The sequence below is a fragment of the Salmo trutta genome, chromosome 13, assembly GCF_901001165.1.
Source record: "Salmo trutta chromosome 13, fSalTru1.1, whole genome shotgun sequence".
Taxonomy (NCBI): Eukaryota; Metazoa; Chordata; class Actinopteri; order Salmoniformes; family Salmonidae; genus Salmo; species Salmo trutta.
In genome coordinates this window covers 36,037,196-36,056,902 of record NC_042969.1, presented here as the reverse complement: position 1 = coordinate 36,056,902, position 19,707 = coordinate 36,037,196, and the positions used below count along the sequence as shown (strand labels likewise).

At 42.1% G+C, this 19,707-nt stretch overlaps 2 protein-coding genes across 4 annotated transcripts; one reads left to right on the top strand and one right to left on the bottom strand.

Annotated features, from left to right (window-relative positions):
* Positions 1-3,159: 3,159 nt before the first annotated feature.
* Positions 3,160-16,908, bottom strand: LOC115205730 (matrin-3). Of its 3 annotated transcripts, XM_029772000.1 has the most exons (20): positions 16,866-16,908; positions 14,840-15,847; positions 14,397-14,458; positions 14,142-14,180; positions 12,890-12,999; positions 12,427-12,491; positions 12,136-12,252; positions 10,964-11,089; positions 10,594-10,776; positions 9,964-10,088; positions 9,221-9,851; positions 7,245-7,371; positions 6,921-7,063; positions 6,705-6,833; positions 6,503-6,625; positions 6,269-6,399; positions 5,825-6,143; positions 5,427-5,586; positions 3,956-4,071; positions 3,160-3,775 (listed from the first exon to the last, which is right to left on the bottom strand). In XM_029772000.1, exons 2-20 carry the CDS (start codon positions 15,632-15,634, stop codon positions 3,713-3,715), a joined length of 3,564 nt encoding a protein of 1,187 aa, XP_029627860.1. In that variant the 5' UTR covers positions 15,635-15,847; positions 16,866-16,908; the 3' UTR covers positions 3,160-3,712. The 3 variants fall into 3 exon arrangements, 2 of the variants coding, with proteins under 2 accessions (XP_029627860.1, XP_029627861.1); XM_029772001.1 differs by lacking the exon at positions 16,866-16,908 and having other exon boundaries at positions 12,890-12,996; positions 14,840-16,761; XR_003880665.1 differs by lacking the exon at positions 16,866-16,908 and having other exon boundaries at positions 3,219-3,775; positions 5,431-5,586; positions 14,840-16,762.
* A 44-nt stretch (positions 16,909-16,952) lies between these two features.
* LOC115205731 (polyadenylate-binding protein-interacting protein 2) lies at positions 16,953-19,577 on the top strand. The gene is made up of 4 exons (XM_029772002.1): positions 16,953-17,083; positions 17,672-17,814; positions 17,996-18,172; positions 18,749-19,577. The coding sequence occupies exons 2-4, from the start codon at positions 17,677-17,679 to the stop codon at positions 18,803-18,805; spliced, it is 372 nt and encodes a 123-aa protein (XP_029627862.1). The 5' UTR covers positions 16,953-17,083; positions 17,672-17,676; the 3' UTR covers positions 18,806-19,577.
* The last annotated feature ends 130 nt before the right edge of the window (positions 19,578-19,707 follow it).

Here is a 19,707-nt window from a genome sequence, read left to right as displayed (position 1 = left end):
GCACAGGGTCGAAGCCAGGGGCCCTTTACTAATATCACACAGGGTCGTAGCCCTTTACTAATATCACACAGGTGCGTAGCCAGAGGCCCTTTACTAATATCACACAAGGTCGTAGCCAGAGGCCCTTTGCTAATATCACGCAGGGTTGAAGCCAGAGGCCCTTTACTAATATCACGCAGGGTCGTAGCCCTTTACTAATATCACACAGGGTCGTAGCCCTTTACTAATATCACACAAGGTCGTAGCCAGAGGCCCTTTACTAATATCACACAGGGTCGTAGCCCTTTACTAATATCACACAGGGTCGTAGCCAGAGGCCCTTTACTAATATCACACAAGGTTGTAGCCAGAGGCCCTTTGCTAATATCACGCAGGGTTGAAGCCAGAGGCCCTTTACTAATATCACGCAGGGTCGTAGCCCTTTACTAATATCACACAGGGTCGTAGCCCTATACTAATATCACACAGGGTCGTAGCCCTTTACTAATATCACACAGGGTCGTAGCCAGAGGCCCTTTACTAATATCACGCAGGGTCGAAGCCAGAGGCCCTTTATTAATATCACACAGGGTCGAAGCCAGAGGCCCTTTACTAATATCATGCAGGGTCGTAGCCAGAGGCCCTTTACTAATATTACGCAGGGTCGTAGCCAGAGGCCCTTTACTAATATCACCCAGGGTCGTAGCCAGAGCTTGATGATGAGATGCAACGAGGGTGTGCCTGCAACACACCAGGGTCATGAACTTGTGACTCTGCTGGGACATCTGTACACATTCTCCCACTGCGACTCCAGCACTCTCCTTGATATCAAGCCTAATGGTATAAAACCTTGCTTGGTCCTCTCCTCTGAAAGAATTTGGCACGCAGACAGAATAGGAAGTCCCAAAGGAGAGGACCCTCCTCGGTTAGGGACGGACAAGCCTTTTTGTTCAGGGACTCCCCGCAACAAACCCCAAAATATTTGTGGACATCTGCCCTGGGCTCATCTACATGCATAGCCCCAGCCTGGGGGGGGGGGGGGTGACCTGCTCAGGAGACAATGGTGCTGCAGTCTGATCTATAGCCACTACTGCCTTTATATTCCAGCTCAAAGAACAGACTCTAAAAACTGGAAAGAGAGAGGACTAAGGGAATGTCAGGACCTCTTTCCAGGGAGGATTGATACAACTCGCATTTTCGTTTCTCCTCCCTCCAAGCCTGCCAGGAATGATCATTTTTCACCATGCAGGCGACCAGACCTTTGTCCATAGGCTGCCATTCAGGGGAACTTGGCGTAGTGAAGGACAGTGGATACAGAAAACAGGATGGATCCATCTGGATGAAAGGTGGATTTGGTGGTCCCTAAATTATCCACCAAATAGTGATGCTTTTAGCAACGCATGTTGAATTTAGATACCTTTTTAACTGCATGTCAAATAAGAAAAATATTGATATATTTTTACAAATACTGGTTTTGTTTTTGTGAAAAGCAGCATTTAATTTAAGATTGCTTTGTGAAGTCACTGGGAAAAGTAGCAATCACAAGTAATCCTGAGAAAAACTATCATACTTTGTCCTGCTGACTCTAGTGAATAGTAGAAACAATAACACCATCTCCTGGTCTCAATGTGAACTGTAGGTGTAAAGTGCATGCTCACAATAAGAGGGGGCTCTCAACACATTTCTTTGTACCCATTCTCCTCCAGTAACATGATGCCAATATACACTGAACAAAAATACAAAACTCAACATGCAACAGTTCATATAAAAAAAAGTGAATATAAATAAATTAGGTCTTAATGTATGGATTTCACATGACTGGGAATACAGATATGCATCTGTTGGTCACAGATAACTTAAAATAAAAAAGTAGGGGTGTGAATCAGAAAACCAGTCAGTATCTGGTGACCACCATTTACCTCATGCAGCAGAAAAAAAATCTCCTTCACATAGAGTTGATCAGGCTGTTTGTGTCCTGTGAACTGTCGTCCCACTCCTCTTCCACGGCTGTGCGAAGTTGCTGGATATAGGCTGGAACTGGAACACTGTCGTACACGTCGATCCAGAGCATCCCAAACATGCTCAACGGGTGACATGTCTGGTGAGTATGCAGGCCATGGAAGAACTGGGACATTTTCAGCTTCCAGGAATTGTGTACAGATAATTGTGACATGGGGCCGTGCAATATCATGCTGAAACATGAGGTGGAGGCAGATGAATGGCACAATGAGCCTCAGGATCTCGCCACGGTATCTCTGCATTCAAATTGCCATAGATAAAATGCAATTGTGTTCGTTGTCCAGTTTATGCCTTCAAATATCATAATCACCATGGGTGACTGTTCACAACGTTGACATCAGCAAACCACACGACGCCATACACACTGTCTGCCATTTGCCCGGTACAGTTGAAACCGGGATTCATCCATGAAGAGCACACTTCTCCAGTGTGCCAGTGGCCATCGAAGGTGAGAAATTTCCCACTGAAGTTGGTTACATTGCCTAACTGCAGTCGGGTCAAGACCCTGGTGAGGATGACGAGCACGCAGATGAGCTTCCCTGAGACAGATTGAGTTTGTGCAGAAATTCTTTGGTTGTGCAAACCCAGCTTCATCAGCTGTCCAGGTGGCTGGTCTCAGACAATCCTACATGTGAAGACTATTTTACTAGGCAAGTCAGTTAAGAACAAATTCTTATTTACGTTGACAGCATACACCGGTCAAACTCGAACCGACGCTAGGCCAATTGTGCACCGCCCCAAGGGACTCTCAATCACGGCCGGTTGCGATACAGCCTGGAAGCCAGAAGTGGAGGTCATGGACTGGTTACACGCGGTCTGCGGTTGTGAGGCCTGTTGGACGTACTGCCAAATTCTCTGAAACGACGTAGGAGGCAGCTTATGGTAGAGAAATGAACATTAAATTCACTGGCAACAGCTCTGGTGGACATTCCTGCAGTCAGCATGCCAATTGAGACATTGTGTTGTGATAAAACTGCACATTTTCCAGTGGCCTTTTATTGTCCCCAGCACAAGGTGCACCTGTGGAATGATCATGCTGTTTAATCAGCTTCTTGATATGCCACACCTGTCAGGTGGATGGATTATCTTGGCAAAGGAGAAATGCTCACTAACAGGGATGTAAACAAACTTGTGCACAACATTTGAGAAATAAGCTTCTTGTGCATCTGAAAAATTTCTGGGAGCTTTTATTTCAACTCATGAAACGTGGGACCAACACATTACATGTTGAATTTATATTTTTGTTCATTATACTTCCAAACAATGCAATTATCTCAACATCTGCATGGGAGGCATTTATTAAAATGATCAACCAAACTCCTTTAGACACTTGCACTAATATAATTGGTTACATTATTTCTTGTCTCTGCATCACAACAGTTGGGGAACAATCAAAAGACCAGCATCTGACAGGGATGTAGTCCTATGACTTCAATACAAATCAAAAATGTGTCTTGCACTTATAAATTTAGCAAGACGAGTCATCAGAAAACATTAAAAACAAAAAACCAGCCATACACAACTCCCTACATTCTCCAGACCCATTCATGGTTGGTTCCTCCTGGTACAGTACATTGGTTAAAATAAAAAGTTACAAAACTGTATGACTAAACATGAAAGCTTTAAAAATAAAAAAAATAAATGCTGCAACTTCCACTCTAGCGTTACAAACTAACTATATCCAAGCGTAAACAGTTCCAACCCTTGTCATTTCCTACACAGGAGTCTTTGTCCCTGTGGTACTTTGAGCTTTGGCCTTCTCCTTTTCCAGATGTTTCTGAAGAAAAAAAAAAAAAAAAAAGGACAGCATTTAGATTTCAGAGCAAATGTTTTTTCTGACGCTGACAACTGTTTGATACAAAGTGAGAGACGTATTGGTGTGTTGTGTCAAGAGCTTTAAATGACTGCTTAAATATTTTGGTATATCTGCTAATTATCTAAAATAATGCATGTTTACCTTGAGTTTTTGGTAGTGAGATTGACTGCTGCAGTGAACCTTCTTGGCTGTCTCCTCATTGGAATAGAACAGGAAACAGACTCTACAATAGTACCCCATCTTCACATATTCAACACCTGCAATCAGACAACAGTGTCACTATGATGTTTGGTTGTAAGAATTTCACTGTAAGGTCTACACCTGTTGTATTCAGGGCATGTGACAAATAACATTTGATTTGAACATTTGGTTATAATGTATGAAATATGATCAAATCTACATGGTCAAAAGTATGTGGACACCTGCTCGTTGAACATCTCATTCTAAAATCATGGGCATTAATATAAAGTCCTCCCCCCCTTTCACTGCTATAACAGTTTCCATTCTTCTGGGAAGGCTTTCCACTAGATGTTGGAACATCCATTCAGCCACAAGAGCATTAGTGAGGTCGGGCACTGATGTTGGGCGATTAGGCCTGGCTCGTAGTTGACGTTCCAATTCATCCCAAAGGTGTTCGATGGGGTTAAGGTCAGGGCTGTGAAGGCCAGTCAAGTTCTTCCACACCAATTCTGTATGAACCTTGCTTTGTGCACAGGGGCATTGTCATGCTGAAACAGGAAAGGGTCTTCCCCAAACGGTTGCCGCAAAGTTGCCGAATCGTCTAGAATGTCATTGCATGCTGTAAGGTTAAGATCTTCCTTCACTGTAACTAAGGGGCCTAGCCCCCCCCAAAAAAAACAGCCCCAGACCATTATTCCTCCACCAAACGTTACAGTTGGCACTATGGATTGGGGCAGGTAGCGTCTCCTGGCATCCGCCAAACCCAGATTCATGGTCAGACTGCCAGATGGTGAAGCGTGATTCATCACTCCAGAGAACGCGTTTCCACTGCTCCAGAGTCCAATGGCGGCGAGCTTTACACCACTCCAACTGACGCTGTTATAGCGCATGGTGATTTTAGGCTTGTGTGTGGCTGTTTAGCCACGGAAACCCAGTTCAAGGAGCTCCCGACGAACAGTTCCTGTGCTGACGTTTCCAGAGGCAGTTTTGAACTCACAACCGAGGACAGACAATTTCTACGTGCTTTCGCACTCGGCGGCCCTGTTCTGTGAGCTTGTGTGCCCTACCTAGATGGTTCCACTTCACAATAGCAACACTTACAGTTGACCGGGGCAGCTCTAGCAGGGCAGAAAGTCAAAGTCACTGAGCCCTTCAGTAATGCCATCCTACTGCCAATGTTTGTCTATGTAGATTAAAATCAAGCAAACAGCTTTGCATACACCTGTCTGCAACAACAAATAACTGAATCCACTAAATTAAAGGGGTGTCCAGATACTTTTGTCTGTGTATTGTATATTTTTTTTATGTGTTGGACAAGACAAGAGTTGTCCGACAGAAAAATAAAGTTATTCTATATGTTATTAAAAAAGGTCTTTCCAAACACATAGAAAACCATTTTCCCTCTAGAGTATTAATCTGAGCATGTCATTACCCACTGGGTTGTTAGGCTCATAAGGCCCCAGAGGAACAGGACTGGTTGATGAAAGCTTCCCCTCAGCCTGGGATGGTGTGCTAGCAGTCTCGCCATTCTCCTCAACGCTCCTCACATTCACTATGGAAATGGCAGTCTCGTTTTCCTCCATTTTGATGTTCTACAGAATAGAGCAAGAGAGTCAGTTCCTTAAGCTACTACCTTCGGTTGACAAACTAAAACTGCCTCGGGTTACGTCCCAAAATGGTGTCATATTCCCCATCAGATCATCATCATTGAGGGATTGCTGATGACAGCAAACTACGCTTGACCTAAGCCCCATAGGACTGTGATCCGTAGTAATAAACTATAGTGAATATGGTGGCATTTTCAGAACAACCTAAGCCAGATAAACTTACCATGTCAGTGTCAATCTTGTGTACAGCTGAGGTCTCAGAGGGTTGACTGTGTTCTCCCTGGACCACGTCCTCTTCCTTCCTAACCTCTACCTCACTCTGCTCAGTGAGCATCTCCACCATCTCCTCCTTGTCTTCTTTCTCAGGCTCGTCTGCTGAGGAGGATGCCGTCTCCTCTCTGGACTTCTTGACTGGAGGTTCTTCATCCTGCTTGGCTGAGCTTTTGGCTGCTGAGCTCCTGTGGGAGCTTGTTTCACTGCCTGATCGCTCCCTCTTTGACGGCCTCTTCTTCTCCTCAGAGTCAGGGGCTGGTGGTCGGTGTCTAGTGTGGGAAAGAGCATTTCATCTTTAGTGTCGCGGAAGAGCAGCATCTTAGTAGTGACAGAAATAAGTTGAAATGTACAACGTTCACAGCAATTACTTTAACTGTTGTTTCATTTGACTCACCCGTATTTGAGCTGTTTGTACTTCCTGCTAACGTACACCGTTAGTCGCTTGCCTTCAAATTTAGGGGGTGTGTCCTTGTAGGTCTCAGACATTCTCTCAGCGTCCTCTCCACGTTCCATCTCAATGAAACACTAGAAATTACATAATTAACATACAAAACAAATTTGGATTTCTATTGTATCCCACTCATTCCAAGAAAGCTCTGTAGCCTAAGAGAACAAAATATTTCATTACCTCGTTGCGAGATCTGTTTAGAAAATAGCGTCTCACTTTGCCGAACGGTTCAGCAATTTTCAGAAGAGAGGCGTCTGAGGATTTGAAGTGTGGAATCTGTCCCACGTATACCACTCTCCCACTCTGCAAGAAGAACAGGAAACATTAGAAACAACTTCTACTATAGGAAGGCTGACCAACAATCTGCAGGTCCGGAGCTCACCTGAATGGTAGCGTATGTCTGTGAATGGTAGATTTTCACAGATTTCCCACACACAGTTGGTGTTACATTCCCACTGTAGAAATTGACCATTGCTTTTGCCTCTTCTTCCGAATTGAGTTGCAGAAAGGCCTAGGTTCACCAACAAAGATACACGTTAACTTCACTTTTTTTTGCTTCACTGTCAAATTAATCTATCAACCAACCAACCAACTTTACCTCAGGTCTCACGTCAAGCACCAGGTGCTGAACTACTGTACCGAAGGGTTTGGCCAGGGCCAAGATCTCGTTCAGAAAACCATAGGCTCGTTTAAATCCCACAACGTTGACCACTCTCAATCCCCCAATTTTCTTAGAGCTTCCTGCAGAGAGAATGAGAGCGAGAATTACACAACTGTTTACTTTTCCAACAACAGTTGCTGTAGCCTATTTTCATGTGGGCTGACATGGTAGCAATGGTTTTCAATTCCACAGACGCTGTCATCAATCATCCTAAATTAAATGATCATACATCATGCTAGAGGTGAAGTTAATGTTGTTTACCTGAAGATGAGTATTTTTCTTTGGATGAGGAGTCCTGTCTCTCCAAGTCCTCGTCTTCTGCCAGCTCATCCAGAGTCACAAAGTCATCCATGTTCTCTGGGAAATCCTGCTCCATGCTGCCCTCCTCCTGACAGAAAGGAACAACAACATGTCAACATATTAGTTACAAACTCAACATAAAGTACCAGTTAAAAGTTTGGACACCTACTCATTCAAGGGTTTCTTTATTTTTACACTGTATAATAGTGAAGACATCAAAACTATGAAATAACACACATGGAATCATGTAATAACCAAAAAAAGTGTTAAACAAATCAAAATATATTTTATATTTGAGATTCTTCAAAGTAGCCACCGTTTGCCTTGATGACAGATTTGCACACTCTTGGCATTCTCTCAACCAGCTTCACCTAGAATGCTTTTCCAACAGTCTTGAAGGAGTTCACACTTATGTGGAGCACTTGTTGGCTGCTTTTCCTTCACTCTGCGGTCCAACTCATCCCAAACCATCTCAATTGGGTTAGGGTCAGGTGATTGTGGAGGCCAGGTCATCTGATGCAGCGCTCCATCACTCTTCTTCTTGATAAAATAGCCCTTACACAGCCTGGAGGTGTGTTTGGTCATTGTCCTGTTGAAAAACAAATGATAGTCCCACTTAGCGCAAACCAGATGGGATGGCGTGTCCCTGCAGAATGCTGTGGTAGCCATGCTGGTTAAGTGTGCCTTGAATTCTAAATAAATCACTGGCAGTGTCACCAGCAAAGCACCCCCACACCTCTTCCTCCATGCTTCACGGTGGGAACTACACATGCAGAGATCATCCGTTCACCTACTCTTCGGCTCACATTTGGACTCATCAGACCAAAGGACAGATTTCCACCGGTCTAATGTCCATCTCTCGTGTTTCTTGGCCCAAGCAAGTCTCTTCTTATTGGTATCCTTTAGTAGTGGTTTCTTTTCAGCAATTCGACCATGAAGGCCTGATTCACGCAGTCTCCTCTGAACAGTTGATGTTGAGATGTGTCTGTTACTTGAACTCTGTGAAACATTTATTTGGGCTGCAATTTCTGAGGCTGGTAATTCTAATGAACTTATCCTCTGCAGCAGAGGTAACTCTGGGTCTTTCTTTCCTGTGGCGGTCCTCATGAGAGCCAGTTTCATCATAGCGCTTAATGGTTTTTGCGAGGGCACTTGAAGAAACTTTCAAAGTTCTTGAAATGTTCCGTATTGATATTGACTGACCTTCATGTCTTAAAGTAATGATGAACTGTCGTTTATCTTTGTGTATTTGAGCTGTTCTTGCCATAATATGTTCTATCTTCTGTATACCACCCCTACCTTGTCACAACACAACTGATTGGCTCAAACACATTTAAGGAAAGAAATTCCACAAATTAACTTTGAACAAAGCACACCTGTTAATTGAACTGCATTTCAGGTGACTACCTCATGAAGCTGGTTGAGAGAATGCCAAGAGTGTGCAAAGCTGTCATCAAGACAAAAGATGGCTACTTTCAAGAATCAAACATAAAATATATTTTTATTTGTTTAACACTTTTTTGGTTACTGCATGATTCCATGTGTGTTATTTCATAGTTTTGATGTCTTCACTATTATTCTACAATGTAGAAAATAGTAAAAATAAAAACCCTGGAATGAGTAGGTGTGTCCAAACTTTTGACTGGTACTGCATGTCAACATATTAGTTACACACACACACACACACACACACACACACACACACACACACACATATATATATATATATATATATATATATATACATATATATATATATATATACATATATATATATATATATATATACACACACACACTTTTTTTAAAGGCAGATATGTCACTGTGCTCAACAGAACTGTCTCAAACTGAACAAAAACAGAAGAGTAGTGCCAACTTGTAAGCAAGACAAATATAATATTTTCTTGCACTGTAAATGTTTTCTGTTGTTGACCTACCTGATCTGCAGGTAGTTGTTCCTCATGCATCTCTAAGCTCTCTGCTGGCTCTGCCGACGGCATGTCATCCTTGTCCTCGGTTTCTGGCTCATCTGTAGTGGCTTCAGTTTCCATCTGTTCACTCTCAGGCTCTCCCTCTGCTTTCTCCTCTGGACCAGGGACAGTCCCCTCCTCCACCTCTGACCCCTCAGCCTTCTCGGTGACATGACTACTGCTCAGAACCTTTGCAGTGCTCGGAACATTGTCAGAGTCCGGAGCAGGTTCCTTCTCCTCCTGGGATTCCAGACTGGTGTTGGCAGCGGTCTCGGGGTCTTCCGTCACGGCTTCAGCCTTGTCCTCTGACGGCCCATCATCACGTGAACCCTGGTCTCCCTCTCCTTTCCACTCCTCAGCTTCATCTCCCTCCATCACACCAGCCACCTCGTCACCTCTCCCTGACCCCTCTCCCCCTGACCCTTCTCCCTCTGCACCGCTGTCCTCTCCTTTTGGTGGTTCCTTCTTGTCCTCTTTGGCTTTGCTGTTAGAGGAAGATTTAGTGCTCCTGGAGGAGGAACCTTTGTCTTTGGGCCCAGTACTACTGCTGCTTCTCCTTCTCTTGTCATCCATCAGTTTATTGGAGCGATTACTCACACTGTTACAGACAGACAACAATCCACAATCAGTCCAGCTACCTCTGTGAAAAAAAGGCCAACTAAGTCCTCTAATATGATAATGAAGCACTGAATCAAACTTGGAATTCTTACTTTAAGGTCTTGTACTTGGTACAGATGTTTAAGCGGACACTCTTTCCCTGGATGGTCAGTGGATTCAGAGTGTAGTACTTCACCAACATCTCAGCATCCTCTGCAGACCCCAGCTGAACAAAAGACTTGGAAGACAAACGCTAACGTTTATACATTAAGCCTTCATGACACATCCAGAATATAATAAAAATAATATCCTCATGCCTCCTTGCAACATGCCTAAGACACATTCACACAGATGAGCAGGGACCCTGGACATCTTTCTTTTGGTGTTTTTCCAGAGTCAGTAGAAAGGTCTCTTTAGTGTCCTACGTTTTCATAACTGAGACTTTAATTGCCTACCGTCTATAAGCTGTTAGTGTCTCTTAACGACCGTTCAACAGGTGCAAGTTCATTAATTGTTTATGGTTCGTTGAACAAGCATGGGAAACAGTGTTTAAACACTCTACAAATGAAGATCTCTGAAGTTACTTGGATTTTAATGAATTATCTTTGAAAGACAGGGTCCGGAAAAAGGGACGTTTCTTTTTTTTGTTGCTGAGTTTAATAAAAAATAATATACGCCATTTAGCAGACGCTTTTATCCAAACATTAGTATACTTTATATACAGAGAATAATAGGACTTTTACCTCATCTGTTAGAAACAAGTGTTTCTCCACGGTTCCGAAGCGCCGTGCGATGGTGAGGAGTTCCTGCTTCTTCTCATTCTCACGCGGCAAGTTGGAGAAGAAGACTACCTGCGATTGGTTCGCTGCCGCTGGCTCTTTGCCTTGTTTCGCCTCCCGGTTGATTCTCTCAGTTCTGCTGTCTTTCTGTATTCAGAAAGAGGAAAATATTACGATGTACTGATCTGCATGCATGATCACTGCTTGAATTGAATGGGGTAGGTAACGGTCAGCAAAGTTAGAAATGCATCTGAGTGATTTGAAGTATTTCATCTATACAGCAGATACAGGCAAAACTAATGAAAATAGATGAATAAGGACATTCTAATATTACCTGAATCACCATGAGTTCCTTGGACAGATAACAAGTGATTTGTTTCCCATACAACACCGCTGGGTTCTGCTGGTAGTAGCTCACCACATCCCTAGCTTCCTTATGGGTCTCCATTTCTAAAAAGGCCTGTGGAGCAGAAATACGTATCATGAACCCTGTGCTACAGGACCAGTCAGCAGGTGCTCTAATACAACAACATCATCCATTTACTTCTGTTAAAATGGGTAATAACAGCAAGTCAAGTGTTTGAAAGAGTTTGCATTGTGATCTGTATATTTCCAGTTGTACTGTAATATGTTAGTTACTCTGTTAAAGCAGAATTGATTTATACATTGTAATAAGAGGAAAGTGGTGTGAAAACACAAAAGGGGTGGTTTCCTGGACACTCCAATGAAGAATCTTTATAGTCAACGACTAGGGGCGTCATTTCTCAAAAGTGTGTGGGCACAAAAAAAAGACTGAACCTTGCGTGCGACGGTTTCCCCTGCAAAGATTGGTATTTATCAAGTTTGAACTTCAAGGGAAAGCGTGTGTATTTCCACTCACTTCTCAGACCATGCATACACACAACTTGTAGTGGTTGATCAATTGTATTGCAATCAAATGTACATTTTTTGGGAGGGGGGGGGGGGTAATTGAAGTGTTTGAGGCACGGGAATTCTATTAATGGTCGGCCCATAAAAACAGAAGGTAGGTCTAGTGTGAAAACAGATGTATTTGCCGTTGGGGAAGGAGATTGTATAGCAGCATATTGACAGATACATTTCTATTACTTTTATTTGGTCTGAAATTTTGGTTTAAAAAGTCACTGCAAAAGATTAAAACATTCTTCCCACACCTCTACAGAAATGTGAACAAATTGACCATTGCGCTTTAGAAAAACAGTCATGACCCAGTTCCAACATTTTCAAATCATACAGCAAATGAGGGCGTTTTTATTGTTACCATAAAAGGTGAATGGAGGCTGTTTTCCAAGCGGGGTTGTAACGCATGTTCACGAGCACGGAAATACAGTACGGCTCTGATTTGTCAATAAAAACCATGTTTATACGTTGTGTTGCGACAGTTTGATAAATCCCATTAGTTTGTTGCGCACGCAAATCCTAGAATCTCCACGTACGCCCAGAATTGAACATGCCTCTGGCAAGGTGGCACAAAGTGATGTGCTTTACCTTGTTCTTCAGTACCAGGTGTTCACAGAGAGTTCCAAAGGGTTCAACCAGGGCGAACAGGGCTTTGTTAGACAGAGGACTCCTGTCATATTTAGCCACCACTACTTTGCTTCTGATCTGCGGAGGAGAACAGTTCAGACAGATACAAAAACAGGTTGAATACATGACTTTCACACCAAAGACATACCAGTAAAATACATTCGTTTTTGATGAGGAGTTACCTGGTCACTGCATTGCAGTAAAAAGATTGTATTTGATCAAGATAATATCATGACAAATAAAACACATTACCTGCTTAAGTGCCATAGAGTGTTGATGTGGCTTGCCTGATCCAACATTAGATCCAGTACCACCCCCTAAGACATAATAACACAGAGGTATATATATATACACACACACACAGTCACTTAAATTACAACATGGCAGTGGCCAGCTAAGCAAAACATGGATTACTGTCTTCCTTTGTCCCTAGACTGATTACAGGGTCAGAAAGCCAATATGTCATTTACTAATTTGGGTGAACTAGGCCTATCCCTTTAATGACAATGATAACATGGTAATGAATGCAAAAATTCATCAGTAAGTGACAGGAATAAGTATATATTGGCTGCGTCCGAAAAGGCACCCTATTCCCTATATAGTGCACTACTTTTGGCCAAAGCCCTATGGAACCCTAATCAAAAGTAGTGCACTAAAAGGGAATAGGATGACATTTCAGACACAGACGTAATCTTTCACACAAACACAGCATTACCCCAGCCGGAGTTCATGCGCCCTCCTCCAGCCTGCTGCCTTTCAGCCATGGGGATTGGTCCCAGGAGACCGGCTGATTGATTGGTGGTCTCCAGTAGATGAGACCCACTGCTGAAAAGGGACAAACATGAGACCGATTCAGCCTAATTTTACATGAGACGATTCAGTCACGTATTTAAAGCGCAACTTCACTTCCTGATTTGGCTTGTTTTATATTTGGTTCATTAAGAAATGCTAGTGTCCATTACTAGCCTTCCCTGTAGCTCAGTTGGTAGAGCATGGTGTTTGCAACACCAGGGTTGTGGGTTCGATTCCCACGGGGGGCCAGCACAGGAAAAAAATAAATAAATAATGTATGAAATTGTATGAAATGTATGCATTCACTACTGTAAGTCGCTCTGGATAAGAGCGTCTGCTAAATGACTAAAATGTAAAAAATGTACTTAATTCAAACTCGAGTTGGTTTTGGGGTGTGGTTGTCTCGTGTGTCTGTCTGTTCGCAGGTGGCAAAAGTTTAAAAAATGATTTAGACAATTAACTTCAGCTGACTGGTGTGCGACCGTGGTAAATTTGTATTGTCTATCCCCGGGGCTAGTTAGGGGCTGTCAATAAATTACACAATGTAAATGAGACAATATTCTCATTCCTTTTAGTTCTCAATAAATGCTTTCAATATTTGTAAATTAATTTCTACAATTTATAGTTGGTTTGAGGTTAAGTCACTGAAATGTCAACATATTGTCCCATTTTATCCACGGTCCCTAACTAGCCCTATAGGGATATCCAAAGTCAACCCAAATTTACCAAAGGGATACCCTATCGGGTCGAGTGGAGCTGCACTCCGAATTTATAATTTGTAGTGTGATGCCAGCTGTCGGCAGGATTAAAACAAAGCCAACCTTCGTTTATGTTGTGATGCAGTCAAGGACCACAAGCCTCACAAAACTCTGTTTTGGACAAGACAGACTTTATGACCAAAATGACCGTATTTACACTTTGTAGGCAATGTTGACAGTAGAATAAATGTTTCAAACTCATAGATGCCACATAGGCTGTTTTCTAAATGAGAAGTTGTTTTTTTAAGGGGCAGTTACTCTTTAAAGTCAAAACAACTGAAAGTTTCTTGTTAACTGGTTTATGTTCTTTATCAAATCTTGGGACTAAAATTTGCAAACATGTTATAGCAACCGGCGTGTGTGTGAGAAAGAGACAGTATGTGTGTGTGCACGTGCGGGAGAGAGAGAGACACATACCTTCTGCTTGTGGCCATGTGTGGATCCCATTCTGGGTACCTAAAGATCATGGGAGAACATTGGTCAACAATGATTAATGGTTCACACAATTTTATTTTTAAATATTTAATTTTTCCCCCCTCTGTGCTTTTCCAAGCAAAGCAGGGTAAAAAGCTGTACACAGACGTTTCAGTGCGTATCACATTCTTCAGTGGGTATCTCAACATAAAAGGTCTTTACATAACGTAGTGTGTTTGAAGAGGAATAGTAACTTACATTTGCAGGAGGAGCCTCTGGTTTTCTGTATGCCGTAATCCATCCGTGTGCTGGTTCCACTCCTGCAGACCAAGACAACCCCTGGATGAGTGACTGATTTACTGAATACATACAATGTATACATGAATTGGCTCCCACACCAATTAGAAAGCAAAAGGGTGATTAAACTACGGCTCTTCAAAAAAGGATAAAGAAGCTGAATAAGTGGAGATATGATGCTAATATAAAACAGACTTGTTGAATCATTACTTAGTGTACTGTAGGATTGGCTTTTCATCACTTGATAAATCAAAAGATATAAAAGATTTGATTATAAAATTCAAAAAAGTGGTCTTGAATTGAAAGTGTCCGTGCGTGCATGAGAGTAGCAATCAAACTGAGATCAGAGTAGACGGTGTGAAATAGACAGGTAAAGTGGAAAATGAATTGGAGTTAATACTCACCATGGTAGAATGCACGTCAAAGTCACAAAGAGAGCACACATGGGGAAACATGTGAGGTATAACTCCTAAGAAGTCCTGCACTTTGCCTTGGGACGGGGAACCCATTCTCCTGGTCATAAAGACACTATCTGCCGCTGAGGGGGGACCCATGCCCATACCGCTGTAGCGATCATGGGAAAGATCTGAATACCAGCCTGGATTTCTTCCACCACTGCCGTGGCCATAGTCAAGTTCGTACCTTCCAGCTGAAGTGTCTTGGATGGAACTGTAGCCCAAGTCTCCTTGCTGAGCGTGGGCCGACGCTTGCCCCATGGAACCACCCAGTTTGCCAACACGCATGTCATCCCAGTCGTCTCTGCTGGCTCTGTATGAGGTCTCAGAGGAGAGGCCGGACAGGTCCCCTCTAGAGTTGCCTGCCATGCGTCTGTCAGACTCCACCTTCCGGTTCTTAAGCTGCATTATAAGGTGAGGCAAGGTCTCCACACTAATGTTGTCTTCTGGGATCTGTGCCAGCATGTCTAGGTCAGCGGGCGACAGGCCCAAGCTGGCAAACAGCTTCATGGAGTTGCCAATGTGGCTGCCGCCACCACGACGGGACAGCTGCGGGTCACGGTCACCCTCACCACCACCCATACCCGAGGACATGCTGTGCAACTGTCTGGAGGTTGAGCCATGATGGAGACTGTCTGAACGCTGTTCATTCATGCTGAAGTTGAGGGTCTCAGCAGCAGCCAGGAGCCCGCGTCCCACAGCAAAGCCTTTCTGAGAGCTATCAGATGGAATCTTCTGGGACATGGCAATCCTCAAAATGGCTGACGTGCTCTAAACTAACTCAATGTGAGATTAAACACCACAATAACAGAATAAGGAAGCAGTTAAGTGAGGGCCAATTTAGAAGTCTTTGAACGAAGAGAAGATTCAGTCAATTCAAAAACTGACAACGACGTGGCAACAAGTCAACGTGGATGAGGAAAAGGAAAACTCTCCTCTTCATCTGATGGAATATTTCTGCAGAAACATAATGGTGAAAGTGTAGGGTGTAAGTTCTTGTCTGCCACCCTCCTCCACAGTTAGCATGGGGATATGGAGGAGCAAACAACACGGTCCGCAGCCAGGTTCAGTTAGCCTACAATGTACATAGTGCAAGTGTAGAGAGAACTGCCCAGTTGAAATAGTAGTCAATTGAACTGTGTTCAGAATGTTAGGTTTATATGAAAGAAACAGGAAGAACCATTTATAAAAGCATTGAAGAGAGACCACTCACAGAAAAGGAGGGAAATGTACAGTAAAGATTCAGACGTGAATTGACCTCATACGAAAGTAGAGGAAGATATACAGTATCATTAACTGTATGTCATAGCCAGAAGAGATATCAAACCAGGGTTCATCTTCATAGAGAATGGATAATGCACCAAGTGACCAACAATTGTCCTAACTGCAGTTTGGACACAACTTGAAAAAGAGCTTAAAATGTTTAGTTACAAGGTTACAATGATTAAAAAGGGAATTTGAATCCAGTCTCTGGATCAGAACACTCTTAGATCCAGCGATAGCAAAGACAACAGTATAGAGAATGTATCGCAACATTAGCTATTCAAGTTGCTAGCTAACACGAGATGTAGCTAACCGCAAGAGCTGGTTTTTCCCTTTTTGTCTGTGCTGCCAAAAACATTTGTACTCAGTATGTGAATATTTGCTGAATCCTGTGCGTACGAGATATAAAAACGTTTAGTTTGAAGATGATACTAGCTATCTAAATGTTAATAGGCAACAGCAGAATAACATATTTGATGTGAAAAGCAAGGCCTCTGGCCTAGCTAGCTTACGAAGCTAATTTGATGGCAACGAGCTGCATGTTTTCATCATGAGATGTATGTTATGCTACAACAACAACAAAAAATAAATAAGAGCTCAATATATATATATATATATATATATATATTCGTAATTTGTAACGTTAGTTATTTTTTTTACAGTCAAACGAAGATTTCCCCGAATTTAGGAAACTCAGGTTTATTGTCCTTACCTGCGCAGGATGGGCTCACGCGGCGTTGAAGCTATATAACGACAATCGCAAGGAGGATGCGCCTTGATCACGTGAGAGGGTCGTACGATTCGTCCAATCGCTGACGCTCAACATGTAAACAAACACACTCAGCCGCCATTATTGTTTACTTGTCTCGGACATAAAGAGTTGGAAAGAAACAAAAAGCAACAACGACAGCTTTGAACCTTCACCTCTTGGTAAGTTGAGATATATGATATATATCGTAACGTTTTGTTAACATTTCTGTGGTCTATATAAAACAGAAATGTGTGTGCCTACTTGCTGCTTTTAGCCTTTATATCGAGTCGTCTTAACAAACAATTTACATTTTAGTCATTTAGCAGACGCTCTTATCCAGAGCGACTTAAAGGTAGACAAGTTTCTTTAAATAAATATAACCTTTATATAACTAGGCAAGTCAGTTAAGAATAAATTCTTATTTACAACGACAGCCTACACCACAAACCCGGTCGACGTTGGGCCAATTGTGCGCTTATGGGACTCCCAATCACAGCCGGTTGTGTTACAGCCTGGATTCGAACCAGGGTGTCTGTAGTGACGCCTCTAGCACTGAGATGCAGTGCCTTAGACCGCTGCGCCACTCGGGAGCCCGAACTTATAGTTAACTATAATCAGTGTTGCTGTCATTTTTAACTGTATTGTGTTTTTTTCCTGAGTTGTTGATTGTTCATTGCTGTGTCTTATTACTGTCCTGAAATATTGTATTATTTCTTCTGTTGGTCTATTTTTGAAGATACAGCTAACTTACCTCATCTTTGTTACAGCCATAATGAAAGACCCAAGTCGCATCAACAACACCCCAAGCTTCAGCAACAGCGAACTTATCCTACATGGACAGTTCATCAATGATGACAATCCCTTTGCTGAATACATGTGGATGGAGAATGAGGAGGAATTCAACAGACAGGTACTCTACTTATTCTGCCTATTGATCAAGTACTAGATTAGGTAGCTAGTTGATTTAATATTTCATGCCTATACCACACACAAAGAAATAGCTGTTTTTGTAATAGCAATGTATCATTATTTCAATAATTTAGTGTTGCGAAGAGTGGGTGTCTAAGTTATTTTGAATGCTTTGTCCCCAGATTGAGGAGGAACTGTGGGAGGAGGAGTTCATTGAGCGGTGTTTCCAGGAGATGTTGGAGGAAGAGGAGAATGAATGGTTCATCCCAGCAAGAGATCTCCCTCCAACCCTCGGTCAACTCCAAGACCAACTCAACCTTCTGGTCCTCTGTGACACAGGCATCATCGACGGCCTGGCGGTAAATGTTTCAGTGATTTTGTTTGTCCAGGTTTCCTTAAAGTAAAGTCTGTGGAAAGTAGCCATTTTAGTTGGCCTAGTCCTAGTCTTGTGTAGGGAACCATTCATGCGCAGGATCAGGTGGCTTGCCAGGCTAGTCTCGTGTGGTCATCCTTCCAAATCTTGTCCCTTCGACTCATGAAAAGCCTGTGTTTCTGAGGCTAGCCTTGTCCCATATATGTATGTGCTATCTTGCCACCACATTTCAAGTTTTATTAGTCGTATATACGGGATACACAAAGGATACACCGTCCAACGAAATGTTTACTTGCAGGTTCCTTCTCGACAATGCAACAACAATAAGAAATAATAAAATATAACAATACAAACAAAGTCAATTTCTCAGTAGAATAGAAGAAGATTTTGAGCATATGTATAAAGTATGATTTTTGTCTTGTTTGGCATGAGGAGTTGGCAAGATAACACAGGCTGGAACATACTTTACTAAGAGTATGCCTATAATATCTCCATTTGTTTGGATTGAATCATCTCTGTAAGCTTTGATTACATTTTCCCTCATGTTTTTTTTTCTCTTTAGATCAACAGCAATTTGAACCCTGAAGCACAAGAATTTGTACCAGGGTGGAAGCACTGAGACTAGTCCTCTGATGAACGAATCATCTGTCCACACTGAAGCCAGTGTAGGAAGATCTGTTGGAGTTCTGTGACTCTGTTGCACTTAATGTGTTGCCAAAGTTTTCCAGCTAGCCCTGCATGTTTAACGTTTTGAATAATGTTGTGTATATAAATCATATGTTTGTTGTAACTCTTCTGAATGTAAAAACAGGGTAGGAGCCAGAATACTTTTTACTTGTATTTCTTATTTGAATATTATAGGCTCATGTTATGTAAGTTGTTCTAACATACCTGCCCCCATCAAATAAGTATTTTCTGTTCAATCAAAACTAGTGGTTCATCTCAAAAATACATCTTGTGATTTTCATTAGATCTTTGTTTGCGTTATGAATTCAGTAAAGTTCAGAGAACATATTTCTTTATACAGTCTCCTTTTGTTGAAATGCAGTTTGCTATGAGATTAATATGTAATATCTTAGCCGGGTTTAAAGCTGGATGTTAAAAATTAGATTACCTACTTTATAATATGTCTCTTATTAGTTTTTTTTTCTACATTTTACTTTCTTTTCAGAGTCTGAAATCCCAGGCTTATTTTAGATTTTATTTTCATTGCTCCTCTTCTTCCTGACATTATCTTTCAGAGCCTGGAGCTTGAAATCCTACTGCCATGTCGATGTGACTTTAGTTTTTTCTAAATGCACCTAAAAGGAAATCTACTGTATAAATACTTACCAAAACTATTGTACAAAAATAAAAAATAAAAATGTTTTTTCTTTAAGTATTTGAAAATAAATGTTGGACTATATATTTTGTGATTTTCACACAACAAATCATGGCCCCTGATAAATTCATACTCTTGTTTTATATATAGTAAACAAACTGCAATCGATTTTTATGGGTGCGTTCGTAAACTCGCTCTAG